General features: G+C 41.8%; 3 protein-coding genes across 11 annotated transcripts; 1 reads left to right on the forward strand and 2 right to left on the reverse strand.

Moving 5' to 3' along the window:
• Positions 1-1,777: 1,777 nt before the first annotated feature.
• On the reverse strand, positions 1,778-14,401 carry LOC133886693 (replication protein A 70 kDa DNA-binding subunit D-like). 5 transcript variants are annotated; one of them, XM_062326471.1, is made up of 19 exons: positions 14,335-14,401; positions 13,576-13,628; positions 13,311-13,358; positions 13,126-13,200; positions 12,829-12,903; positions 11,818-11,892; positions 4,988-5,140; positions 4,543-4,816; positions 4,352-4,454; positions 4,117-4,247; positions 3,956-4,037; positions 3,707-3,839; positions 3,399-3,550; positions 2,825-3,311; positions 2,654-2,709; positions 2,493-2,565; positions 2,300-2,382; positions 2,108-2,204; positions 1,778-2,025 (listed from the first exon to the last, which is right to left on the reverse strand). In XM_062326471.1, exons 7-18 carry the CDS (start codon positions 5,129-5,131, stop codon positions 2,135-2,137), a joined length of 1,788 nt encoding a protein of 595 aa, XP_062182455.1. In that variant the 5' UTR covers positions 5,132-5,140; positions 11,818-11,892; positions 12,829-12,903; positions 13,126-13,200; positions 13,311-13,358; positions 13,576-13,628; positions 14,335-14,401; the 3' UTR covers positions 1,778-2,025; positions 2,108-2,134. The 5 variants fall into 5 exon arrangements, with proteins under 5 accessions (XP_062182455.1, XP_062182458.1, XP_062182459.1 ...); XM_062326474.1 differs by lacking the exon at positions 14,335-14,401 and having other exon boundaries at positions 12,829-12,898; positions 13,576-14,302; XM_062326475.1 differs by lacking the exon at positions 14,335-14,401 and having other exon boundaries at positions 3,086-3,311; positions 13,576-14,299.
• A 1,599-nt stretch (positions 14,402-16,000) lies between these two features.
• LOC133886138 (protein SINE1-like) lies at positions 16,001-18,786 on the forward strand. Of its 4 annotated transcripts, none has more exons than XM_062325868.1 (3): positions 16,001-16,347; positions 16,601-18,019; positions 18,128-18,786. In XM_062325868.1, the coding sequence occupies exons 2-3, from the start codon at positions 16,652-16,654 to the stop codon at positions 18,647-18,649; spliced, it is 1,890 nt and encodes a 629-aa protein (XP_062181852.1). In that variant the 5' UTR covers positions 16,001-16,347; positions 16,601-16,651; the 3' UTR covers positions 18,650-18,786. The 4 variants fall into 4 exon arrangements, with proteins under 4 accessions (XP_062181852.1, XP_062181854.1, XP_062181853.1 ...); XM_062325870.1 differs by having other exon boundaries at positions 16,001-16,320; XM_062325869.1 differs by having other exon boundaries at positions 16,001-16,233.
• Positions 18,787-23,336: 4,550 nt separating this feature from the next.
• LOC133887520 (pentatricopeptide repeat-containing protein At4g14850) lies at positions 23,337-27,445 on the reverse strand. Of its 2 annotated transcripts, none has more exons than XM_062327499.1 (3): positions 25,824-27,445; positions 24,653-25,194; positions 23,337-24,150 (listed from the first exon to the last, which is right to left on the reverse strand). In XM_062327499.1, the coding sequence occupies exons 1-2, from the start codon at positions 27,428-27,430 to the stop codon at positions 24,729-24,731; spliced, it is 2,073 nt and encodes a 690-aa protein (XP_062183483.1). In that variant the 5' UTR covers positions 27,431-27,445; the 3' UTR covers positions 23,337-24,150; positions 24,653-24,728. The 2 variants fall into 2 exon arrangements, with proteins under 2 accessions (XP_062183483.1, XP_062183482.1); XM_062327498.1 differs by having other exon boundaries at positions 23,341-24,113.
• Between the last annotated feature and the right edge of the window lie 339 nt (positions 27,446-27,784).

The following is a 27,784-nucleotide window of genomic DNA, read 5'->3' on the forward strand; positions in this document are numbered from 1 at the left end:
TTCATACAATATTCGCTTTAGATGCTAAATAGAGCGATCAGGTCAAAACGGTCGGACCAAACTATCCAGGATCGCTCCGCTCCCGTGCTCGTGTCTATAGCGTGCGTTTGTAATTTTTATTCAATTCTAGATTTTATCTACGTGTTCAAGAGCGATCCAAAATTTTTAAAAGTTTTTATAAACAAACTAGAGCTCACTAATAACCCGTTTTAATTGATTTGATTCAAAAATCACGAACCAATATTTAATTAAAATACTCAAAAAAACATAATTTTATAAATTCTAGTAATTTTTAATGCCTTAAATAAATTCCAAAAATCAGAAAAAAATCACTAATATTCTTATCATGTGATATACTAATTTATATAAATATTTCCGATCATAGGTTATTGGTGAAAAATGATTTTTTAATGTTCTATTTCTATGCATTTTTATTATTTTATGTGATATTCTTCTTTTAATTTAATTTGAATTCAAATATGCATAGATTCGTCCAAATACATATGGAGTGTATATAAATATGAATGAATCATCCTATCCACTTTAATCCTACTAACTTAAAAAAACTAATTCATCCTATCTACTCTAATCTAATCTCACTAACTAAATATAAAACTGACTAATTCAATCAATCACAACTAAAATATTAGATCATCTCATCCAACTTTATCATCCAAAAAATACATACTTACTGTACCAACACTGTTGTTGGCTACTGCGCCCTTACGCGTCGTGCTACAATTTTTGCCGATTTGGTGACACATATAAAGCTCTCTAGCTTGTATTGTCAAGTCGGATTGAAAGTGAAGTGAACTCTCGATGGATGGATGGACGGATTGGTACTTGGGCACGATGCATGATCTCGGCATGAACTCACAGGAAAGATGGCAAAGATTGATCGGTCATAAATACATGTTTTTTTTTATTAAGATATGATCTTTAATATATATTTTAATAACTATTTTTATAATATATTTATAAAATTTATTGAATTTATAATATTATTAAAATATTTTTAAAACAAATCTACGTATATTATTTTAAGGTTTTTTAAATTTAATATTTTGAAAGCTATTGTTAAATAAATTTATATTTTTTAAATAACATGTATTTATGATTGGAGGTTTTTTTTTCCGCTACTTGTACTGCTGTATCCCTAGGAAGGAGGTTAATGTTGGTTAGACTGCAGTCTTAGTTGAATTGTGCACTCTAAATGATTATTTAAAAGTGGAAATCTCACATTTGCATTAACAATGCAGCTTCTCGAAAAGGTCTAGTTCCAAATATGCCTAACTTTAGAGGATGCCCCAAATGATACAAAACTTGATATACGCATCAAAACTCTAGTACTGGAATTGTACTGTCACGTCGCGTTGAAGCGGGGTGGACGGACGGCCAGGATGACATCTCTGCATGAACTCATGGGAACCGATGGCAACGATGATGGTTCCTTTTTGCTAGTACTAGTGGCTTGCGCGCCAAGGCGCGCGAGCGAAAATTCACAGGTTGATGGCGATAGAAAAAAAAAGTGTTTTGGTTTGAGTATGGGAGTAGTTGAGGGTTGTAAGCTGGAGGCTTTGGTTTTTATGATTGGTATTATAGTTGTTTGGAATATCGTATGATATAATCGTTTAAAGAGTTTTGGTGGTGTATGGTTTGACATGTTCAAGCTTGAAGTGTAGTATATGATGTTATGTCATATGGAATATACACAGCAGCAGGTTCTGTGATGTTGTGGTTACAACCTGCCGCATTTGTCAAACAGGGATGCTTATCATATTTTTTTAGCACGCATGTGTCTAAGTGTAGGGTGCAGATACTTAGCATTCTAGATAATACTGGCAGTGATATCATTCTATACAGGAGGCAGTTATGCATAGTATGTAACATGGTTTTCTACATTCTGATTTGTCATGAGGCTGGGCAACATATGGCCAAAAGCAGTTCAAAAGAAAAACTGGCTTCTTTTCATGGCAAAAGGCAAATACTTCTTCAGCGTGTGAATGCTGTAGCTACATTGGTTAGCTGCAAATGAAAGGTGGAGCAATGGTCAGCTTTTTTTTTAATTTTGTTTGATTTGTTGGTGGCGGAGAAGTAATGTTTGTACCAGTGTTGTGCAGGTGACGTGAAGCAGCTACTGAGCTTCATCAACCTTTGGTTCAGACGGCTTTGAGTCAGGAGAGGTGACCTGGTGAGAAGAGGTTCTATATAGACAGAATAATGCAATAGTGTTAATATTGTGATTATCTATGAGAGGCAGTATGGGTATTTTTTGTAGAGGAGAGATTCTGGCCTGTACTTTTTGCTTGTTGATTGTGGTTGTGGGTCATCTGTCAATCTGGCATTGCTGGTTTTGCCCTTCTTATAGCTTATATTGGTTTCCTACACAGATAAAAAAGTGTAAGGTTCAAAGTAGGGTTTTAGTGGTTTGAAATACATGTATGTATATAGAGGGTTTATAATAAGTGTCAAAGAGGACAATGTATACTTACCTTTGTTGCATCTGGGCTTTCTCGAAAGAGCTTTCTTTTAGCACCAGAGTGGCTAGAGGCATCAGCAGCATCCCTGTTTGACATGCGAATAAACATTTGGTTGAATATGTGGTGTAGTGACAATAATAATATTTTGGTATATGCTGTTGTTTTATACTTACCAAAGTTGAGATTTCTTGGATACTGATTCAGTATAGTCTAGTAAAGGGGGAAGTGTCTGAAACAATAGTGTAATATAGTTAGAATTTATGTCATTAAGAGGATATTATATGCTGTATGAGATTCCAAGTGTATCATAAAGGGAAGTGAAAGCTTATATTGTCTAGCAATACATTTCCAGTGGCTGTTCTTTGAGTATCTGATGGTGCAGAAGTCGTGGTAGACTTTGATGCAGATGGAGGAGTAGCAGCAGGTGGAGAGGCATAGGGGTCAATGTGATGTGTGTCAGCATGGACGCTTGGTTTAGACATCAATGATTCTTGTTGGGTGCTTGAGTGAATTGTCATTTGAGGATTTAATAGCCCTTTGTTTTGATTGTTTCTTAGTTGTGGGAGTGTATGTTGCCTCCCATAGGCAGCGATGATAGAGTTCACCTGGTATGATTTCTCCGGGCTGTAGTAACTTTGATTCGTCAGGGTAATTGCAAAGGTGAATTTCAGTGAAACTATAGCTGCAATGTCCGGTGGGATATCATTTCCAATTCTTGTGGCTCTCAGGATCTGCTGAACTGGTTTACCAACTATGCGCCGTCCAACTTCACCAAAAGCAACCATTTCAGCTTCACCAGTGCCGTCATTTGCTACAAAGCATAATTTGTACCTGCAGTAATAGTAATTGTGTTCTTTAGTGATTGTTGTAAATGTGATTCAGGAAAAAATACATGAAGTAAGAATAGGTGTCAAGTACTTGAAGCGATAGCCTGTGCAAGAACATGTGGTGCATTTATATCCTGGGCCATCTGGAGTGCAAGCACGGCTGCATCTGTTGCATGATGCAAACCACCATGTTGTGGTTTGAACCAAGCGAGTAATTGTCACAGTGCAGCGGCATCCATTTTCCTATAATCAAATTTTGTCGATAATTGTCATGCAACAGATATAAGGGAGAATAGCTAATTAACTGTGATGCATTATTCTAAGGCATTATGGTTTAGTATTGTAGGAGGAATAATCATTGGGATAAATAATAGCAGGAGTTGCATATATGATCCATACCGGAAAGTCGTATGGATTCATTGTTTCTAAATCTTGGAGCTGCTTATCTTCAACCTGAATTGGTTTTAGTGTGGATGTAGGTTGCTGTGTGGAGGCAGCAGGGCGTTTGATCACCAGTTGTTGGTTTTGGATACTATGCATAGATGTTTGTAGGGTGAAAAAATAACAAGGAACATATTAATGTTTAGTGTTATAACAGAGAACCTCAAAAGGATATAAATTATTGTATGACAATATCGATTTATGTACGTGTTATAGAATGGTTCAGCTTCTGGGATTGAAGGATTGAAATACCAGTGACATGCTGCGTTTCCACTTAGGTATTCTTCACCTTTTAAAGTGGAATAGTTAGAGTTGATGATGTATGTTTGTTAGTAAAAAGTATTTGTTGCAAGAGGAGCTGTTATTACCTGCAAAAGTTTTCATGAGATTGCCAACAACAAGAATAACAATCGGTGTAGCTTGTTGTTCATTATAAATTTCATCAATGGTAAACTGCGTGGCTCGCTGTCCCCACAGTGTCAGTTTAACCTCAACATTGCTGTGTGCGAATAAAGTAGTTTATTCATTTGATTCTATTGATTGCATGTATAGCAAACTGGTAGAAATATTAGTGTATAAGTTTGCAAGGAATAGATTGCTTACTTTAGGTCTTTAAGCATGATGTGTCTGCTTACAGTAGGAGTTGACCGATTTGCAAGTTGTATGAGAGATGTGTCTGAAACTTCAGTGACGATGCCAATCACATCTGGAATATGCAACATGCAGTTATTTGAAGAACTTAAAAAGGAATGATTATATAGAGTTAGTAAATAATGGTTAGCAATGATACAAACCCAGGAAATTCTTGTTTTCACCAGTATAATGAGGTAGTTCAAGAAAAGGTGTGAGTTTGTAGACGTATCTTGGAAATGTTTCTGGTGGATCTCTCGCTGGAGTTATCTTAGTGTAGCAAGTAAATTCAATCATATATGGTGCATCAACTGGCCTGTACAGGGTTTTGGAATTTGAGACTCTGAAGCGGCTCATAACGTAGATACCACCTTCTTGGAGCAAAGGATCTTTCCTTTCTATTTCTGAGTTTGGTATTTCAGCATATATTGCATTACCCTGTGGTTAAAATTTTGATATAAGTATTCTAAATTATCAAGTAAGTATTCTAGATATATGCATGGGAGTTGAATTAGTATTTTAGATTGGAGACTGAGTATTGTAGAGGTATCCATGTAAGCTGAATAATGGTTATATAGCTGCAAGGTAAGTAAGAAATTGTGGCAGTACCTGTTCATCTGTAAGAACAAGGTCAATGTGGGCTACTGGTCCATCGTCGGTGCCACCACGATACTCCCACTTGCGTGAGACACGCGCACATATTGTCCAATGTTTGGACTTTGGATGCAACGTTGGGAGAAGATCAAACGGCATATCGCAATCCTGCACGTGTTATTCAGAGTTGTGAGCTTATAAGAATTAGCATGTGTTACAGAATAGGAATAAAGTGTCTGAAGCAACCAAATTTCAGAAACATTCATGTATATAGTCCTGTGAGGTGTAGATAGCCATTGGAGTTTTTGCTTACCATGTGGATCATTGTATCCAAGTAGCACTGATTTCTCAATATGTAGCAATATAATATAGTGCAATGTGATTTTGGACAGCAACATATGGAGCTTTGTGGTGTGACAGGAGGATTGAATTTTCTTCAAAAAGCTGACATTGTAAAGCACATTCACATAGAAATTTTCTACGTGTGCATAGATATAGGAAGAATAGACTGTAGGGCTTCTTTATAAACTATATTCCGTGTAGTATCGGTACAACTGCCATCATCATCCTCTATCAATATCTTGAGACCATGTCTAGAAGTCACACGCGAAACAGCCACATATAGCTGACCATGGCTAAAAACTGGATTTTTTAAATAGATGCCTACTCTATCAAGTGTTTGACCCTGACTTTTATTAATGGTCATACAATAGCATATCTTTATAGGAAATTGACGGCGCTCAAGAACAAAAGGAAGCTTAGAGTTTTTCAGAGTTAAACAGATACGAGGAATGAATATATTTTGTCCTGTGTGTGTGCCGGTGATTATTTGTGCTTCAATAATTGTATCACCCATGGCTGCCACTATCAAGCGTGTTCCGTTGCATAAGCCACTAGATTGATTCAAATTGCGTAGCAGCATTATTGGAACTCCTATTTTAAGAATCAGTCTATGTTGGGGAAAATTGTTCCCGTTTAACGAATTCAAAAACTCAACGGGGTATAGGAGGTCATATGAATCATGGACACCCTGTGCCTTAGATATTTTGTCGCAACTTAGATACTCTTTTTCATCACCAGGTATAAGAGATACTATATGCGAGTTAATTTGATCAGCTACTTCATTAGTCGGTGTTAATATAGCTCTTGCACGGAGGTATGAAACATCGGAGAACTTTACTTCTAAATCTGGGTATGTAGCATTGATTAAGCATGCAATTTTTTCATGGTCAGTCATAAGAAGTAGATCATGCGGTATTTTTATCCATGTAGGTTCTAATTCACCTTCTTTTGCTATTGCGTGTAATTTTCCCTCACCTAAATCTAACACCCATTGGCTAAATTCTGCGATTTCTCGTTGAGCTTGTGTGTTTAAATTTGGGCAGCAAAGCCTCATATTTTTACTCAATGTTAAAACTGTTACATTTTTCCAAAGAGGTGAGTTTATTATTGCCGCATTTACAATTTGTGCCCTTGTACCACCCTCAATAACAGGTAGTATTTGTCTCAAATCGCCTCCCAGAACAACAACTTTGCCACCAAAAGGAGTGTCTTTTGCATGGGGTGTCTGAGTTGACAATAAATCACGAAAAGTTCTATCTAGTGTTTCAAATGCTATTCTGTGTGTCATCACAGCTTCATCCCAAATTACTAATGATGTTGCCTCAATAAGTTCAGCTAGCATAGTTCCTCGTTTAATATCACACACTGTGGCATTATCTATGTCACAGGGGATTTTGAATCTAGAATGCGCTGTTCTGCCACCCGGCAATAGCAAGGATGCAACACCAGAAGAGGCAACTGTGAGAACAATTTTCTTTTGTGCTCGTAGGTATGCAACTATAGCATTCCATAAATAGGTTTTACCAGTGCCTCCATAACCAGAAACAAAAAAGAAGCCGCATGTATTATTTAGTACTGCATTTGTTATAGTATCAAAAGCTTGACGTTGTTCGTCATTAAGATTTGAAAGTAGGGGATCAGATTCAAGCAACAAATGTTCATTGTCGTATGAAAGTTCTTCATCAATAAGTCGATTTCCATATGCTACATGAGATGGATTTGATCTATGTGGTAAGTTATAATCTCTCATTCTCCCTCCATTCTTTGCAAATAGTGTAGATAGGTCATCAAGTAAATAGTCTCTTAATTCATTGTCAGATAGTTGATAGCTTGGGTTGCCAACAACTTGTCTGAATCTATATTGGATATCATCGACTAATGCTCGCCAAACTTTTTCAAAGAATGTATGTTCGTCGTTAACCTCGCAAAAAAGAAGCATTGTAACAAACAATTGCCTAAGTTGTGCAGAAGTAGCCCATGATGCTGCCTCGTCAAAAGCATTATACCATTCTTGGTCATCACCAAGGAGGCCACGAGCATTGCATGCTTCTTTAAATGTTGCATATGTGACACCGATGTGTGTTTTGACATCATCATAATTTTGAGCGCCTTTAACAACCATTAACAACATTCTAAGGTAATATCGTTCGCCAACAGATGGATGTACATAATATAGCCGTCCTATTTTTGTTCCTATTTGCCTTGGTTTCCATGCTCTTGATGTTTCATCCCAACGCCATTTTGAGGGGAATTCACAGTATGTTAGCTGTCTTGCTTGAGGATGTATTTGATTGGCTGTGAACCATTCAGTTAGCATGGTTCTACGCAGGAATTCTACAGAGATGATATTTGCTAAATTAGCATTAGCATTGTATGTTATATTATTTTCATTTGGCAAATGTACAGGCAATCTCTCCACAGATGGAAAGTGTCTATGTATGTCAAAGCCAAAAATACGCCAGCATGCATCTTGTTCACAGATGTAGCGGCAATCTAGGTATTCTTTAACCTCATTTGTAGTTTGTGTTTCATCATCATATGGTACATCCTGCCCATTCCTTATTCTTTCAATATAAACTTTGCCACAGTCTGGACCCTTTGTGACATACTTGAAAAGGTATTTGATGAAAATGCTTTTGTTGCACCATTCTACATTGATATGCGCTTGAAATTTCTTAAGTAAATGCATATTGTAAGGCACTATCCATCTGTTGTTGAACTTTACATTTCCTTTTTGGATGTACATGTTATTATCAGATCTTTTGTATATTGCAAAGCCATTTTCATCAATAGTGGTCTCAGCATGAAAAGGTTTTGGGTATCGTTTTGAACATTTATTGTTTTTTCATGCAGGGGCTGTCCTGATGGGTCTCACCGCATGGGCCATGCGTCATATGTTCAGCAACCAATACATAACCCAGGGGATCAAGTTTTGGATCAGGAATTTCTGCGCTTATGTATGTATCAATGAATGTAGATGATGGCTGTGTGGTGTCGTGGGACACCCATGTAATAATGTGTGCATGAGGGAGGCCGCGTTTCTGGAATTCGATAGTATGCAAGACTGAGAATGGGTGAAGGAATCCCAGGTAACAGAGGGGGTGAAGGAGACAGAGAGGAAGTCAGTATAAGTATATTTGGAATAAACATAGCCTAATTTCAGGAAATTATGTTATAATAATTACAAACGCATACCTGCGTTAATCGGCCCAAAAACCACACCCTTTTTTATGTCCTCTAGAAGTTCTTCAAGCTTCATATGATACACTCGTACAACGATGTCGGCCCTATCCGTGGATTTTTGGCCAGGCTCAAAAACCAATGTTTCAGAGATCTCTGGCCATTTGGAATCACATGTAAACGTTGTGAAGAAGTCTGGTGGTCCATACACTCTACATATCGCTATTCCATCATGGTAATTTTGGATCATGTAGCGTCTTCCACCAGTGTGTGAAGCCGGCAATATGGTTTTCCCAATGTGATTCCCGTCTATGCACCCACGGCTTACAGCATCGGTTATACCTTGTAAGTTTTCTACTCTGAGTTTAGTTTGGTTTTTTAGTATGAACCAGAGTCTTATTTCATCTATGCAAGCACGAGCATCAACTTTAGCTTGACTGGATAGTGTGCTGCAACATAAATATGGATTTGGCTGATTCTTTTTATAGTGAAACATGTAACGGAAATAGTCCTGCATTGTCATTGTAGAGCGTGTTTTTTCATGAAGTGGATCAATACCGCTATAAGGTATACCAATCTGGTAACCACGTTCACCATATGGAAAAAGCAAAGGGTATTGGAGCGCCATGAAAGCAGGATGCAAAGCAGATATTTGATGAAGTTGGTCATCATGAGTTTGTATCACTATGTCTCGTTTGAATGTGTCTAGTGTGAAATCACCAACAACAAGCATAGCAAGTTCATCAGTTGTAGGCAAGTTATATTGTACTGGATCACCTTCTTTTGCCCCTATTATTCTAATAATGAATTCCTCATTGTTATGATGTGTGAGTCTATCTCTTGCAAGCTTAAATTTTTTTGCGAATGGATTGTGCATGTAAAGCATCCGCATTAGCTCTTCAACTATTAATGGATCTAGTGGGTCAATAGGCCTTTCTTCTGGGTTCAAAGCATGTATTCTATTTCTAACTTCGTTGGCAGTATCGTATATATATAGTTGTATAAATTTAGGAGGGTTGCCATCTTGTGGAAGCAAAGATCCAATACGGTGGTAGACTTGACCATTAATTTTGAAAACTGGTGGGCCTCGACCATCGTTCATAGAGCGATCTATGTTCGCTCCCATTGATGTAAAAGCAAATAGACAATTGTATTGGCGTATATTCTTCAAAAACTTTTTGCAACGAGCATCGCCGTTAAATCTACTTAAGTTGGCCAGGGGCTCAGGTCGTTGTTTAAAAGGTGGTATTCTAATCTTGCCTCCTCTGCAGCAAGAATTGTAAATGATTGTATTGTTTCTTATGGATGAATCAGATTTAACCCTTTCTCCAAGCCAAAATAGGGCATGGCAATATCTACATTCGTATTCAGGTGGCCCAAAATAAGAACGGTGGGGATAAGAAGCTGTGTAACATAATGTTTAAATTAGGATATGTGAACCGAGTGTAGTATTGTAGGTAAGCAAAGGTGGCAACAATCGAAGAGGAAGCAACAACGAAGCTTAATCAGTCAGCAAAAAGATGTAGCTGAGTAAATTCGGTTGTAAAATGTTTATTTTTTTATTTTGTTCCATTATAAAAAAATTGCAAAAACTGTATTCTACAATGGGATTATGGTGGGCACAAGTGCAATATGGCAACCGCACATACCTTTTAGAGCATCGATGTAATCTTGGCTGAAGTGGCCACATTCTAATGATATTCTATTACCATCTAGCGTTGCTACAACAACAAAGCAATAATAACAGTTTAGACACTAAAGGTATATATTATTGTAGGTAGCTTATAAAATCTAGTGATTCTACAAGGTGGTACTAAACACCTGTCTGCGCCAATCTCTGCTGATCTAATAATCTCCGCCGTTTGCGTCGACATTCAGCTGCGCTCATAGTTAAAGGTGAGTGATGTGCAGCATCACTTGCTACATCACCTGGTACCAGTAATAGATAGTAACACTACTTTTTGTAGCAACTCATCATATGAGCTTGAGATATATGAGAAATAAACATACTTCGCTCTCTGCGAGCTCCACGCCTAGATCGCGCGCGATGTGTGGATGAAGATGTTGTATGTTATGGGAATAGTAGGGGGAAAGATGGTAACCAAGGTTTCAATTTTGTAAGCATATTCTAAAGACAGGAAACAAGAGTAGCACCAAAGGAAAGAAGCGATGAACATACACGTTGAAGGATCAGTTTCTTGGTACGCCTGAACTGCATGTGGCTGCATTGACTATCGAAGCAAATAGGAATATGCATGAAATGCCAGTAGCAAAGTAAATAATAGCTGTTACAGCTTATCATGTTATAATCTGGACAACCACACGTGGACAGGAGGGGGGAGGAGGGGAGAGAAATGGAGGGAGTTTGATACCAGTGGATAATATAACCCACATTCATTAATAAACATACTGCAATATTTAACAAGGAACACATACAACAACAGGAAGAAAGTGTACATAGTGCACTCAACAAAAGATTAGACAAACAAATATAGGGATGCAATCTCTTTTAAGAAAGAGTGGTATTCTGCCTCTAGGCTATCATTGAATTGCAGACTACGCTTTCTAACAGATGTACCCATACCAGCTAAATGGACAACTCTAGTAGCTATACTAAGTGCAGCTTGAGCAATTCTTCTATGCAGAACTAACCCCTAAAAATTATAATCAACCACTAGGAAACCATATATGGCTTGCAGGTAAGCAACGGCCTGGAGAGCAGATTGCTCATAAGCTGCTGTGCATCTTGCTTCAGCACATGACCAGAAAAAAACCTGACGCGAGGTACCTTGTGTAGTCATAAAGGGTAACTCTATTTCTACCCCACAAAGAACACTTCCATCACCAGCAATCTCAGAGAGTAATGAAGCATATGGTAGATGGCACTTATCCACAACAGCTTGCAGGAGGGAAACATATGACGCTCCAACGACAAACATATGGATTGCTTGATTTATTCTGGTGGGCCTAGTTTTTTTTAAAAAAAAGGGAGGAAAGAAAAGGAAAATAAAAGAGGGAAAATGCCAATAAGGCAAGCAAGGAGGAAAACGGGGAGAAGGGTAAAAAAAAAGGGGGAAAAAGATTTAAGCGCATTAGTACGCACGTATGTAGTCAAGCATAGTGTAACATTCGAAGTTAAATACAGCACACACATATACATTCATAGATATATATGCGTGTATACACATGCGCATTTATATATTTCTCCATAAATCGTTAGTAAGATCCAGTGAGGGAATTAGCAGCATGTGAACACGCGCACAAGAATAAGCATCAATGTATTTCAAAGGCAGGTCATAACAAAAAGGGTTTATGGAACTTACTGTGGTGGCACAATGGAAGTCTGCGAGCTACTTCACGTTGATCAAGCGACGTAAAAAGCTGCAACAGCGATTAACCTGGAGGGAAAATTTTAAATAAAATAATTCTGAATTAAAGTAGTAGCCTCATTGGTAGGACAGTTAAACAATGGTAGACATATATATATATATATATGTATATGTATATGTATATGTATATGTATATGTATATGTATGTATGTATGCATGCATGCATGTATGTATGTATGTGTATGTATATATATATATGCATCTACATATCTGTCTATGTATCCTACACACATATACATTCATACATATATATACGTGTATACACATGCGCATTTATATATTTCTCCATGTATGGTCAGTAAGATTCAGTGAGAGAATTAGCAGCATGTGAACACGCGCACAAGAATAAGCATCGATGTATTTCAAAGGCAGGCATTTATATATTTCTCCATGTATGGTCACTGAGATCCAGTGAGAGAATTAGCAGCATGTGAACACAAATACAAATGATACAGATCAATGCATACATTAAATACAACACAACTAACCTGGAGGGAAAATTTTAAATAAAATAATTCTGAATTAAAGTAGTAGCCTCACATTGGTAGGACAGTTAAACAATGGCAGATATATATATATACATATATGTATATACATATATATATATATATGTATATGTGTATATATATATATATATGCATTTACATATCTGTCTATGTATCCTAAACACATATACATTCATACATATATATACGTGTATACACATGCGCATTTACATATTTGTCCATGTATGGTCAGTAAGATCCAGTGAGAGGATTAGCAGCATGTGAACACGCGCACAAGAATAAGCATCGATGTATTTCAAAGGCAGGCATTTATATATTTCTCCATGTATGGCTAGTGAGATCTAGTGAGAGAATTAGCAGCATGTGAACATAGATACAAACGATATAGATCAATGCATTTCAAAAGCACGTCATAACAAAAAGGGTTCATGGATCTTACTGTGGTGGCACAATGTTAGTCCGCGGGCTACTTCACATTGATTAAGCGACATAAAAAGCTGCGACAGCGACTAACCTGGAGCAAAAAATTGGAAATAAAATAATTCTGAATTAAAGTAGTAGCCTCACATTAGTAGGACAGATAATCAATGGCAGTATATATATGCATTTACATATCTCTCTATATATAGTAAGTAAGATCTGGTGACAGAATTAGCAGTATGTGAACACAAATACAAACGATATATATCAATGTATTTCAAAGGCAGATCAATAGAAGAAGAGCTCTGGATCTTACAGTGATAGCACAATGGGACTCCGTGGATCACTCCACGTTGATGAAGCAACGTAACAAGCCAGGACAGCAAATAACCTGGAGCAAAAAAATTAAAAATTAAAAACCTTTGAGCTAAACACTAATCTAACATGACCTGCGTGTGGGGTATAGGAAGAAACCAAAACACCAATGATGCTGTACCAAACCTGTGTAACGGAAGAACCCTCTAAGCAATTCCTTCAACTTGTTCTCCGCTGCAAGCAAAATACAAGGAAACCAACCAATCATAGATCATCATCGAATAAAAAAAAATCAAGTAAACAAATACATTATACGTTAACGCTAAATTCGGTTCATTTTTTCCCCTCTCCTTTTGCGCAGACGATGAAGTTAATAATAACCCGAGACAAAACCAATGAATCACAGATTAGGGGCGTAGAAAAGGAGCAGAAGAAGCAAATGATACTGTACCAAATGTGTCTAACGGAAGCACGCTGTAAGCAATTCCTTCAGGTTGCTCTCCGCTGCAAGCAAAATACCAGGAAACCAACAAATCATAGATTATCATCGAATAAAAAAATCAACTAAACAAATAGATTATAAGTTAAGGCTAAATTCGGTTCATTTTCTCCCCTCTTCTTCTTTTGCGCAGACGATGAAGTTAATAATAACCCGAGACAAAACCAATGCATCACATATTAGGGGCGTAGGAAAGCAGCAGAAGAAACAAACGATGGCGGCGTCGCCGGCGAAGGAACCAGGGGGAAAAAAGGACGACAAAGAAGAAGGAAAAGAACAACAACAAGAAGAAGAAGAGGTGGTGGGGAGAAGACATCCATAGATCCAGACACATATTAGGGGCGTAGGAAAGCAGCAGAAGAAGCAAACGATGCCGGCGTCGCCGGCGAAGGAACCGGGGGGAAAAAGGACGACGAAGAAGAAGGAAAAGAACAACAACAACAAGAAGAAGAGGTGGTGGGGAGAAGACATCCATAGATCCAGACAGGCAAAAGCAGGAGAGAACAATAATCAGCCGGGGTAGCAGGGAAGAAAAAGAGGGGGAGATATAAAGAGCAGCGTGCGGAAAGTGCTGAGGAAACTAAAGTATAACTGCGGTAAAGTTCTCTCTTATCACGCGAGGAAAGCGACCATACGTAAAAACCAAAATCCTAAACAGGAAAAACCGCACGAATCGAAGAACCCTAGGAGACCGAGGAGCTGGAGGCGTACCATGGAGGCCACAGCGAGCTGAAAGCGAAGGGCGAAGACAGACGACAGAAAAATCTTTCTTCGTGTTTTCCGTCCCCTTATCTCTATCTCCTCCCTTTTTTTTCACGCGGCCGATCGCTGCAAAGCAAGCACAGCAAACATTGAGCTCAAATCGTCTCTTGAATCGACGTGTGCACTTCCACGAGAACCTTCCCCGCCACTCCAGCGCTATCGCGCGACGCGGGCGCGGGAGGCTCCGCCAACGAGGCAAGCCACACGCCAGTCTAGCGCCATCGTCCGGCGCGCGCGGCACGACCTCGAAAAACGCGACGCTACCTCGGAAAGCCCCGCACACGACCTGAGCCTAGCGCGACGCGGAACGCGGGTGCGGGAGCCTCCGCCAACGAAGCCAGTCCAGCGCCATCTCTGCACACGAGCCGAGCCAAACGATACACATCGAGCGGTGGAATCAATTTTGGCCGACGTGGATAGCCTACGTAGCCACCGACACTCCCTGCTTTCATAAGTAGTAATTTGTAGTTGTAACTATGAAAATGTGCTGGGGAAATTCTTCAGGTATTTATGCTAATTGTTCCATGTGTGACTCACCGTTCAAGTGTTTTTAGTCTTAGCACGACGGTTGTATATGGAGATTAATACGTATAACAGCCATAGGATGGTATGTATAATAGCCCTCAGATTTGTTATGATCTCACATGCTTTCACTGGATGTAGGATTCTGTTCAGGTGAAGATGTGTCCATTCTGTTCGATCCAGACCAAAGAATATTTCACCAAGAGACTGTAACAGGAAATGGTGTGGTGTGAAACACAAGAATTTCACAAGGATCAATAATCAATGCACTTGTTTAGAAAGTATGTACCAATATCACCCGTTGCATACAAGCCTAGCACTTCGTTCAATATCATTCTTTTAATTTGAAAAGGTTCGTTTTTCAATTTGAACTCGGCTTGTTTTTCATTTTTGAACTACAAAAGTAGCCCACTTTTACGACACTGATCTTTTGTAACCATCTAAAACGCAACTCTCTCCCATAAGCCACAATGGTTTTTATAACACTAGCCCTCCTTGCGAATATTTAGGGTTATGCTTCCGAACCAAGATGGTGATAACCGCACTATCTCGACCACCTAATTTTTAAAATCACCTATAGAATTTGAGAAATAACTCAGAATTTCACGTTAGGATGGAATTGTACACTTGTACTACCAACCGCACAAGATTCAAGCCCGTTGCAAAGCCACTATGTACCGGCTCAAAATCCAAGCCCACCCAGGCCCACAACACAGAGCGACCTGAGTCATCTGACCCACCACAAACCCTAACCGGCCCGACCCAGCCCACGTAGAGCCACCCAGTCCGCGCACCTCTCAGCCCAAAAGCAAGGGGGGGGTAGGACGGTAATTTCCTCGCCCCAAATTTCAAACCCCGCGGCCGCTCCGCCCCTTCCGCGCCTGCACTGCCCCCGAGCTCCGCTTCAAAACGTGCCGCCCTCACCCACCCACCTGCCAACCCGCACCTCCCACTGCAGGTGGGCCCCGCAGACACGCTCCCCTGGCCGTGGCCCGTGGCTAGGAGAACGTGAGTGAGAAAAGAAGGTGAGGGTGCTCTCCTGTCGAAAACCCCGAGAGGGGAACGCAGAAACCCTTCCTCGTTTGAGCCCCTCCTCCCCCAACGTCCCAACGGCGGATCTGAGCTAGCTGCTCATGCTGATTGATTCGCTCCTCTCCCTCCGTATTCTCTGCCATTTTGCGATTTGAAATCGTGGAGAGAGAGAGAGAGAGAGAGAGAGAGAGAGAGAGAGAGAGAGAGAGAGAGAGAGAGAGAGAGAGAGAGAGAGAGAGAGAGAGAGAGAGAGAGAGCAGTTCAGTTCTTGAATCCAGGTGAACTTAATGCAAGGCGCGTGCTTCTTTGATTGTCTTGTCGATTGAGTCTCCTCTGTTCTTGAAAAAGCTCGCGTTTTTCTTGCGCGATTGATGGCGGCAGGTCAGGGTGGATCTTTAGATTAGTTTGGTAGGTCGTTTCTTGATTCTCATCCGTTACTTCCAAGTAGTGAAATTCGCGCGATGCGAACGCACTGAATACTTTCTGGGTCGAGATACGGTGCTCAAAATCTGATGTCATCTGCCAGATTTGGTGGATTCTACAATTAATTACTCACCAATGCTCCTTTATCTCCGCGATTCTTGCGCTTGATTTTGTTCCACGTTGCTTAAAGATGCCGCCTTTTTCGTCTGAATTGGTCTATTTTCGGCTTCGTTTGCAGGAGCAGCGTGTTGATGCTGCGGAGGAGGCCTTGCTTGCTGCGAGGCCACTGATGGGTCGGAGCCTGAGCCCGCTGCTCCGGCAGGAGCTCGACAACCTCGACAAGGACGCTGACAGCCGCCGGGCCGCCATGAAGGCGCTCAAGTCCTACGCCAAGCACCTGGATTCCAAGTCCATCCCGCACTTCCTCGCCGAGGTCTCCGACACCAAGGCCGCCGCCACCGGCCTGCCCCCCGGCGAGTTCACCATCTCGCTCTACGAGGTCCTCGCCAGGGTGCACGGCCGGAACATCGTGCCGCAGATCGGCAACATCATGGCCACCATCATGTGCACGCTCTCCTCCAGCGGGGGGTCGTTCCCACTGCACCAGGCGTGCTCCAAGGTGGTCCCGGCCATCGCCCGGTACGGCATCGACCCCTCCACACCTGACGAGGAGAAGGCCAGCATCATCGCCTCTCTCTGCAAACCGCTCTGCAACGCGCTGATGGGCAATCAGGATGGCACTGCGTCCGGCGCGGCGCTGTGCCTGAAGGCGCTTGTTGAGTCGAGCAATTGGAGGTTTGCGTCCGGTGAGATGGTGAATGACGTCTGCCTGAAAGTGGCCGGGGCGATGCACGACAAGGCGACACGGTCTAATGCGCACATGGGCCTGGCAATGGCGTTGGTGAAGCACAATGGTCTGATTGCAGAGGCGTATGCAAGGTCCATCATGCGGTCAGGGCTGCAGATACTTGATGGGGATACAGCAGAGAGCAGCTCCCAGAAACGACTCTCGGCGATCCAGATGATCAATTTCTTCATGAAGTTTGTCGATCCTAGGTGCATATCCTCAGAGCTTGGCAAGGTGATTGATGTGATGGAGCAATGCCAGAATGACCGCATGCCATTTGTCCGAGGTGCTGCATTTGAGGCATCGCAGAGTGCGAAGAGCATTGCGGCACAGAAGGGGTCGAGACATGAGGTTGGCACAAGCTCAATGGTTGGGTCCAACTTCCACAGGAAAAGAGAGAAGAGCCCGTGCAGGGGCCTCTGGAGTGCCAAGGGCAGCCCTGCAAGTTCCAGCATTGCTGCTTCTCCAGTTCAGTTCCGATCCCCGGAATCACAGAATGTGGATTCATCCATCATGAATGGCAGTACGCTCACTGAATCGCCGGTCTCAGTTGGGCAGTCCTCTTGCAACTTTGACCAGAACCGGCGCACAAACAGGAGATTGTGGAGCAATGATGGCGTCGATGTTTCTCTGAAGGATGGCTTGTTCATTCAACTTTGCTCAAACAGCAAGTACTTTGAAGATGACTTGGGAGAGGTCTGTGACAGTGAAGTAACTGATGCCAGCTTTGAGTGCACTGACTCATTTGCAGGATTTGTGTCACCAAGTCCCAATGACGCCATATCAAGGGATAAGACCCCCAGTCCCAGGGTACATATACTTACATCTTTACACAATTTTATTTCTCAAGGATTGCTTCATATGATTTGTACATCAGTTGAGCTAGTAACCAATTATGCCATTTCATTTTTGTCCTAGGCTTCTGAAAGGCCGATCAATATTGATGATGTGAAGATATACACAACACCAAGAAAGCTTCTCCTATCACTTCAGAGCTCGTACGACTCTGATTCTGCTAGTTATGAGGAATATTCCATGGCCAAGCATAGCAGCTCACCATCACCAGATCGTCAACGCAAGGAACTACTGGAATCATCTGAAGAGATGCTATCACTGCATTCTTACAGCAATGCTGAAGAGAGGAAGGATAAGAATGAAACCGTTGATACGCAGAGTGGCAACGGTAGGACCGAGACGCTCTCCAATGAAGGTAAATCAGGGCTCTCCACTACTGAGGTTGAGAATTCATCCTGCAAAGCATCCTCTGAAGTTGATTGCAAAGAGAACAATGTCTGTGTGACTAGCAGCAGAGGAAAGGCCAGGAAATATAGGCCAAAGTTCACTATTCTTTTGAGCTTGATCGTGATCGTTGTAGCAGTATTTGTTGCACTAATTAGGATAGACTGTTATGATGATTCAGAGGGCCTTGTCCCCACTTGATGTCTGTAGGCTGCAGTATTTGTGCCTTAGTGTTCAGGTTGTTGTATTGATCGTACCACAGTAGAGTGGTTATTTTTCTGAACTATTTTGCAGTCATTTATCTTGCATGACTGCTAAGAACTTAATTATGTTTGTCATATTCATGTTTGTGATGCGCTTACATAGTGTTTCTCTTTCTTATTTCTGTATTGAAATAATCACTGAGCGTGGTTTAGCCCAATTCTGTTTGCCATCTTTATATTCTCGTATATTTGTCCACTGTTTTACTGCTGCAATGAAGTAATCAGCTGAGCTTTGTTTGTGGTGCAGATGGTGTACATCTAATTTGAGTGTAAATTGAACGTATTCCGATTTATCGTGACATTGTCCATCTTCATTTGTAAATTGCTGCAGAAACGCATTTGGCAAGAATTGCGCCTGTCCATTGGGCTGGTTTGGTTGCCACAAATACATGTAACTGAAATGTGAGTGTGTTCCTGCAGAAGTATTAAGCTTCTGAGCAGTTGTGGTTAGTGGTTACCCAAATTATTCTGAAAAAGAACCAGCAAAGAGATGCAGACACTAAAGCATGTCTTGCAAGGTACTTTTCTGTAGAGTAATACCAAATTTTTTGAAATAGACAAGTGCTCAACAAGCAGAAGTTACTAGATTAAGTTCTGAGGAAATAGACGAGTGCTCGACGAGCTGGTTTGTTTAAGTGGTTTCTAGAGAAATTAGAAACTTGTTTATGAGGAAATAAACTAGAAGATGAGAAATCAACTGAAAGTAGTTTTTCTGAGAAACAATGTGCTTAGAAGTAAAAAAAAAAATTATATTGTAGAAGTCAATAGCTAAGGGCAACTCCAGCGGAGCCCGTATCCTGCCGCCCAGCCGCATCCACGTCGGATGTGGGTCCGTGTGAGGGAGAGTTCGATCTCCAGCGGAGGCCGTATTGGCCGCAACAGGGATGCGGAGAGGGCCAGGGAGACGGCAAAATTGCAGAGGGATGCGGCGGCCGCTTCCCTGTAGGTGAGGGCAATCGGGCTGCGTTTGGGACTCCCGCGGAGCGACGGAAAGGGAGCTGGCGGGCACGAGCGGAGGTGAGGCGGGCGGCCTCGGTGGCCGGCGGAAGCGAGAAGAATCCGGCGAGCCGGCGAAAGAAGCATTGTCCCTGGCGGTGGAGGATTGGGCGGCCGCAGATCTGGCGGGCGCGCTCCCAGGTTCCCCCCCCCCCCGTCGGTGTGCTTGGCCGAAGTAGCAGGTCCCTGGTCGTCTCCAAGCTCTGGTAAGTCTTGCACTGAGATAGCGTCGGTTAGTCAGAGTGTGTGGGGGGGGGGGGGGGTTGGGGGGATCTCTGATGTGCCGGTGCTCGTCGCCATTGAGCGGAAGGGGGTGATAGGGAGGGATACATGGAGAGGTCGGGGGAGGAGGGATTATTGTGGCTTGGTGTAGGTTAGTGCATCGGGATGCTTCGTTGTCTTCGCTGGCTTGCCGAGCTCCCCTTGTTGTGTTTGTTGTGGTTGTGCGAAGGATAGCTTGGATTGAAGGTGATGAAGGAGATGGTCACGTTTGTGGTGTACTGGAAAGGGCTATGATCGTTAGCTTCCCTTGGTGTTGCAGTGCGAGTGTTCCTACTTCTGATTACCTAGGTTATTGATGTTTAATTGTTGTATGCATTGTGTGAATTTTGGTAATTGTGAGTACCTAGTCATGAAGGTGTTTCATTGTTCATATGCGGATATGCCTCTTGTCATGGAAAGATGCAATTGAGTAGAACACATCTCCCTCATGGGGTTCAGGTAGTTGGGGACTTTGCAATTGGAGCTGGCACAATTCTTATAGCTCATACCAACAAAGTTATTTGCAGTGGTGCAAATGTACAGATTATAGGATATGATTCAGAATGTGATGAAATTAGGGTGAATGGTAGAGAGTATAGGATATGTGGTCTGTACAATTAAATAAGTATTAGGTTGTTTGCAATTGGAGCTCTGTAAGTATATAGATCAAACATGGTACATAAGAGTTGACATATTGACCAAATTTCATGTCTTCATGTCCGATCTTTACATTGTGCAGACTATAGGTTATGAAATTAGGGTGAACGGTAGAGAGTGCACGATATGTGGTTGTTTGCAATTGGAGTTGTGGAAGTATGTAGATGATACCTGGTAGCTTTTGTTGAGAAATTGAGCACAATTCATCTCTTGATGTCTGAAGTATCGACTGTCTGCTAGGTATTTGGTCATGCTTGCTGTTGTGGTTGTCTAAACATGTTGGCATACTGGTAAACTCCAATTTCTCTTGATTTTTGACACTATGGTCGTTGATGAATGGCCTGGCTCTAGATGGACGCCACCGAGCTTGTCGCTCTTGTGTTGATGCTCCAGGACCATGTGCATGAGGCAGCGCAAGCGTTGAAGAAGGTTGCCTTCGACAATTTGACTATGAACAGCTGCCCTGCGGCCGTGGATATGAATCGGGCACTTCTTGAGGTTGACAACATAGCGCATGACTTGTAACAGGTTGTCTTTCAGGTAGAAGATGCTTTGCTCAGCGCTAGCGTACCCCACCACTTTGGCAACGATGACAACCTGAGCGTACCAGTCGATGAGGAAGCGTCGCGATCAATGGGCATTGACGAAGATGACGTACTTCCCGCTGACTGGAGCTCGGAAATCGTGTTGTGTCCTGATTCAAATGAGGACATTTCCATTGAATCGGATCGTTCATGGAGGCTGTAGGAGGCTAGGTTTAGTAGTGGGGACTAAGCAGATCCATATATTTGTGTGTACTGTCAACTGCTTTGCAATAATGTTTTAAGACATGTTGTGGAGGCCCTCTTATTTAACTGGAAGGAAACATGTTGCCAGTGGCGGACCCAGAATTTGGCGATTGGGTATTCAGTATTAAAAAAATATTTAATCTAAAATACGAGAAATCTATAGTAGCGTAAATTTTAAAGTATAAATTGTTTATAGTAGAGAAGTTTCAATTAATTAAGAGAAATTACAAAATACTTAAAAGAAAATTATAATTTAACTTTGTATTCCTTCATGGTTTGGAAGCGTTAAATGATGTCACTATCTTTAACTTGCACAAAAAATTCACGCTCAACTGCTGACTGTCGAACTGGACAGTCACAATATGGAGATCATGAACTCTTGATGCTTGTTGCTGTGGTATGAGAAGGTGGGCTCTTTCTAGTTAATAGGCCAAGTGGAGGATGGATAGTAGCTTAGGCTCACGATTTGCTGGGTGGTCTGATAGATTGAAGCAGCAAACAAGTAAGTTGGCCTAACTAGAGATATATATACGTAGTATAGCTGCTGTATAATCAATTTTTTTGCAAAAAAGTTGGGTATTCACTTGAATACCCATGCATCATGGTGGGTCCGCCCATGAGATGATGGCGTCGATGAGGTTGTCCGTGGCCTTCTTCACCCACTCGTTGATCATCTTCACAGCTTCCGAGGGCTTCACACATCAATATCATCGATTTTATAATTGCTTATAGTGGATCAGGACATATGATCAAAATGTTGCAAACTTGTAATGTGATATGTGCAGACATACATTGTAGGACTTTCTTGTTTGGTTAGCAAACTCTAAAGTTACAAGTAGATTGCAAATATAGAATTGCTTGTTGCTATTTGTAGTTGGGAATATGAAAATCGAGGTTGCATTTTCAATTTCTTAATGGGAAACAGAAGGCCAAATCTCTGGAATTGGCAAACAGAAAAAAATGATCTAAATTCATTCGAAATGGGCAGTGCTATGCGTACGAACCGTTTGTACAACTCTTTTACAATCAGGAGATCAACGGACTCAAATCACTTTGGATGGTGGCTCACTTATAAATCAAAAGGTTCTAAACACCTGATTGTAATAGGGTTATACAAATGAATTATATACATAAAGTATTTCTCTCAAAATATATCTCTCCTTCTATAAAGTGGAAAATTCGGTCCTAACTAATCTTGCGATAACATTCCCTCTAAATATGCCTTCCATAACTAGAGGACCTAAAGATCAGGGCATGTTTCAATTTAGGAGATTATATAATAAACATTAGAATATCTCTTGAAAGACTTAATTTTCATAAAAAAATATTGACATCAAGGAAGGGATTGAGAGAAATTGCTTATCATTTGCACATCTATGTTCTAGTTTACATTTTTACCATCCTGACATCAAAGATATCAAAACAAAATATCGGATCTTTTAAAGCCCCTTGAAAAATTTACAGTTCAGAGATCAAATAACACATTACTTCAATATTTTCTACTGCATAACCGAGTAGCAACTAGCGAGATTAGACTAGCAGAAAAGAAATGCTTTTGCAAAGTGAAATAAAAAAGACAATTTTTTTTGCGGTGGATTTAGCAAAGCAACAAAATCTACTAACCTCCTTGGTGAAATCCTACAGAACGATGATTTTTTTTCCAAACTTGGTAGGATATATCAGCAGAACACCTCAGTTTCTGTTTTGCTAATCCATTTTTACAACATGCAGCTCTTTCTGTTTCATGTCGTATTATTATATCGTAATTAAGTTCTTTCTTGGACAGTATTAACGGATGTAATGCTTGTTGGGTTGCAGACGTCGATGACTGAAACTGAAACTGAAGCTGAAGATTTGGCACATTGAAAATCACTTAACAGTCGATTGACCAACTTACCAGTGCTGTTAGATAATCTGCTATCAGGTTACGTTGTATGGTTACTTCCTACTGCTACACATGTTACGTTGAGTGCCTCTGCTATATGTTATGAGCTGGAATTGACTCCTTGTAAGACCTATGCAATGCTTATGATATCTATCTTCATTGGTAGTGACAGGTCGGGGTTGAAACGGTGAACTGAAGTGACAGTTTTCTGGAATGGAACGTTTGGTATATGTGAAGGAACGGTTAGCATCTGAACAAGAAAACCGAAAGGGGAAGGAAAATTTGAACTGATGATTGGACAGCTACAGTGCCCAGTTACAAGCTAGGAGAGCCTGTGCATTTTGTATTACTACTTCCCCGGGTTAGAACTAACAAAAGCAGCCCAACTATAGCCTCCAAGTCCTCATCATTTCAACACTGGAGGAACATCGTGGATGGCTGAGTTGACCTTAAACTAGTACCAAACCTCTTCTCCCAGCGACCATGTATCGACATCACAGAGCTTCAAATGCAATGTGCATAATATGCTCTTCATTTCCTCCATATCTCTCCAGATTATGCACAACCTGAGGTGATCCCAGATAGCTGCAACAAACATGCTGGGCAATTTGTGGCGCATGACCCATGCTTGCATCTCCTCAACTCCACCTTTCAAATGCCGGAACCAAGTGAGATCTTACAAGTCCCTTCTTCTGATTTGTCAGGCTGCTTTATGTGGGTCCTATTTCCCATCTTGATAGTATTCTGTATTCTCCAAGCACAGCCGGAGCGGAGCCCAGAAGAAATTTGGCCAGCCTGACCATTTCCATCTGATTCTGCATTTTCCATGTTTAATGTCACACTCTGTACGTACTAAACAACCAAAATAACTATATGAAGATTAATCGTTTAACCATTATTGCACTTGCAAACAATTGCTGTAATAAATGTGGAGAAGCAAAACTGGAAAAACTGAGACACATTCAAATCTAAATAAACTATCATTTCCAATTGTGGAAGAATTGCTCGAGACAAATTCGGTTCTGTGAGCAAATGTAAGGAAAATATTATCAGTAGATTGATGGGAAGTAAAGTTGTTATCAACTGAAAGTCCTCCGTTTGATCCTATGGACGCCATTATTAACGAACCAACAATATGGTAAAGTTATCTACAACAGATTTGATAGCTTTCTGCTTCAGTAATCTCTCTAACATCATAGTAATCAGTTACCATAGCTCAAATGACTTGTAGTAATTTGGATGATCAAGTTATTGTTTTCACTAACACAATCACTACAGAAGTTAACTAAGACAAAAATATGTGCTTCTGACACATGATAGAATACAAATAATGCACAGGAACTAAAATACATACCTTCTTCTATATTTGCAGAAGTGATTCTAGAGATGCCAAAAAGAATATGCATCAGTAGATCCTGTGGATGAAACTTTCACCAATAATCCCTGCATGAGCACTCATAATTTTTGAAATGATGAAACCTATTGTTGTCTCGCACGATTATCTCCCTACCAACAATACCAGATATGAATTTAAAAGCTCGGTGACAATCTACACAAATTCGCAAATTCTTCATGATCCTTATAGGTACACCAGGTGGTATACAAATCAATCCAAAAGCCAGAGCAAGCTTTTCACTATGTTGAAACACCTCTGATTCCTTTTCTTCTTCCTCAACATCAAAGAGAGCATATTGTGTGTCTGGCATGTACCCAGCAGCTTGCATTTGCCTTTTGAGCTTGGCCAGTAATGCCTGGATCTCATTATTCATCTCATGTTTTGTGTCCTTGGCCTGGAAAACATGGACAACATTTTTCCAGGTGATCCAACTGCGACCTGGGTCTTTTTTAATTCCCACTTGTTTCATTTCCTTCCGTACATCTGTTGCTTCTGCCCACCTGGATAAGTTCAGAAGATACAATTAATCTAGACCAGAATTTATGAGTGAGTTAAATTGATTGTACGGTTAAGATAAGTTTCACAAAAATGGTAACCTACTCCAGGATTTGAACAAGCGCCTCTTTAATTATTGATTCAGCATAAGACAATCCACTGAAGATGTATGTATATGGAGTATATTTTCATATATGTTCTTCTTTGTCTATCTAATCTGCATCATAATCTGACAGATATTTTGTGTGCCTCTTATAAAATATTCAGATCTTTTTTTATTTTTGCAACATAGTACTTCAATTTAGATTTCATTTGAATTTACCTGGTTCATGAGTAATGGAGGATATGTAGAACCATATTAGAAATACCCAGAAGAGAAGAAGACAAGAGATACGAACACATGCTTAAATATATTCCTAGTGCTATGTTGTGCCATGAAGACTATGTGCAATTTACTGAAAACCCATTATAATGATATGCTGGGAGTGACAATTTCAATTTTGTTTAAACTTTAGCGTCTGGAACTGAGGATTAGTCTTTTATAAATTGCTCCAATGGAATTCTCTATAAAAAAAATTACACCTCAGGAACACCTAAGAGAATCTTCAGACTGAATAAAAATGTTAATTTTTACCTGCCAGCGGATGCAAGCATGTTTGAGAGTAGCACATGATTGCCAGAGTCCTGAGGATCAAGTTCAAACAACTTCTCAGCTGCAATCCTTCCCAACTCTGTCTTCCCATGCATCTTGCATGCCCCAAGTAGTGCTCCCCAGACAGAAATGGAAGGCGTCATTGGCATCCCCTGTATGATCTCATAAGCTCGCTCTTCCATTCCTGCACGACCAAGCAAGTCCACCACACAAGCATAATGCTCAGTCCGCGGCTCAATCCCAAACCTCTCCCTCATTGTCTCAAACAACTTGTACCCTTCCTTTGTCAAACCTCCTCGACTGCATGTGGTGATCACATTGACAAGTGTGATGTAATTAGGTGGCGTCTCTCCACCCATTATCATATCATCGAACACTGCAAGTGCATTCCGAGCATCACCAATGTGAGCATAACCTCCTATCATCGCATTCCATGTGACAAGATTCCGTTGTGGCATCTCCAAAAAGACCTGTTCAGCCTCTGCAATACCCCCACACTTCCCATACATGTCAACCAATGCACTTGCGACAAAAATGTTTGCATCAATGCACGAACGGACAGCAATTGCATGCAGAGCACGCCCAAGATCAAGGCCAAGCAGTCCCGCACATGTGGTGAGCACACTGGAAACCATGAAGTCCGTAGGCTCTTCCCCAGCTCTCCTTGCACCCAGGTACACTGAGAAAGCCTCTTCCTCTGCCTCGTTCTGCGCATATGCAACAACCATAGAACACCAGGATACGCTGTTCCTAACTCCCATTTCATCAAACACCGCCCTGGCCTTCCCCACACATCGACACTTCCCATAGAAATCAATCATAGAATTCGACACCGAGACATCCATCTGAAACCCGCACCTCACCATGAACCCATGGAACTGCTCCCCAAGGGACAGGTACGTCGCCCCAGCGCAAGCATTGAAGAATGCACAAACGGAGACCACATTCGGCATCCCACCAGCCTCCCGGAGCCCAAAGTATGCCTCGACTGTCTCAAGAGGTCGTCCGTCGAGCACAGAGTTCGTCATCACCGCATTCCACGCGACCACGCTCCTGTTGGGCATTTCGTCGAACAGGCGGCGCGCCAGCGCGACGCGACCAGTCTTGAAGTACATGTCCAGCGCCGCACATGAGACGAAGGGGTCGTCGGGGAGGTACCCAAACCTGAGCGCGAGGGCGTGGATCTGTGGCCCGACGGTGGAGCGCGACGGCGCGGCGGCGGCGGCCTTGAATGCGGAGGGGAAGGTGAAGTCGTTGGGGCGGAGACCGAGGCGGAGCATGGCGGCGAAGGTGGAGAGCGCGGGCAGTGGGCGCGAGTTCTGCGCGGCGCCGGAGATGAAGGCCGTGAAGGAGACGACGGTGGGATTGGGGTCGGAGGCCAGCGCGGCGGCGGCGGCCCCGGGGAGGTCGAGCTTGGAGTAGAGGTTGACGAGGTGGGCACAGATGAAGGGCGGGATGGCCGGGGCGAGCAGCCTGAGAGCGCGCGCGTGCGCCGCGCGGCCGAGGCGCGGCGAGCGGGAGGAGATCGCCGCCTCGATCGCCGCCACCAGGAGCAGCGGGTCCGCCGGCGCGGCCGCGGCGGGACGCATTTGGGTTCCGATTGGTTTGCGTCTTTTTTTTGGCGGGTACTCGGAAACGGTTAAATTGAGTCCAGTCAACGGTGACATACGGAAAGCGGGCCGGGCCGGGCCGGTCTGGTATGGGCCCATTATGTTGGGCTTAACCTCCAAACCTTTTGGTCCAATGGGCCACGAAGCAATCCTTTGACAATGTTGTTCGTCCAAAAGAAGGATACGTTTTGATATGGGATATTGACAATGTTGTTGTGTAACTTTTTGAATTTCTAAGCAGCAAATTCATGTAATTATGAAATACATGTCGTTTTGGATGAGATACGGTCTCTAATGTATAGCTTTGACATCTATTTTCTATTAGAATATATT

Source organism: Phragmites australis, chromosome 12 (genome assembly GCF_958298935.1).
Source record: "Phragmites australis chromosome 12, lpPhrAust1.1, whole genome shotgun sequence".
NCBI lineage: Eukaryota > Viridiplantae > Streptophyta > Magnoliopsida > Poales > Poaceae > Phragmites > Phragmites australis.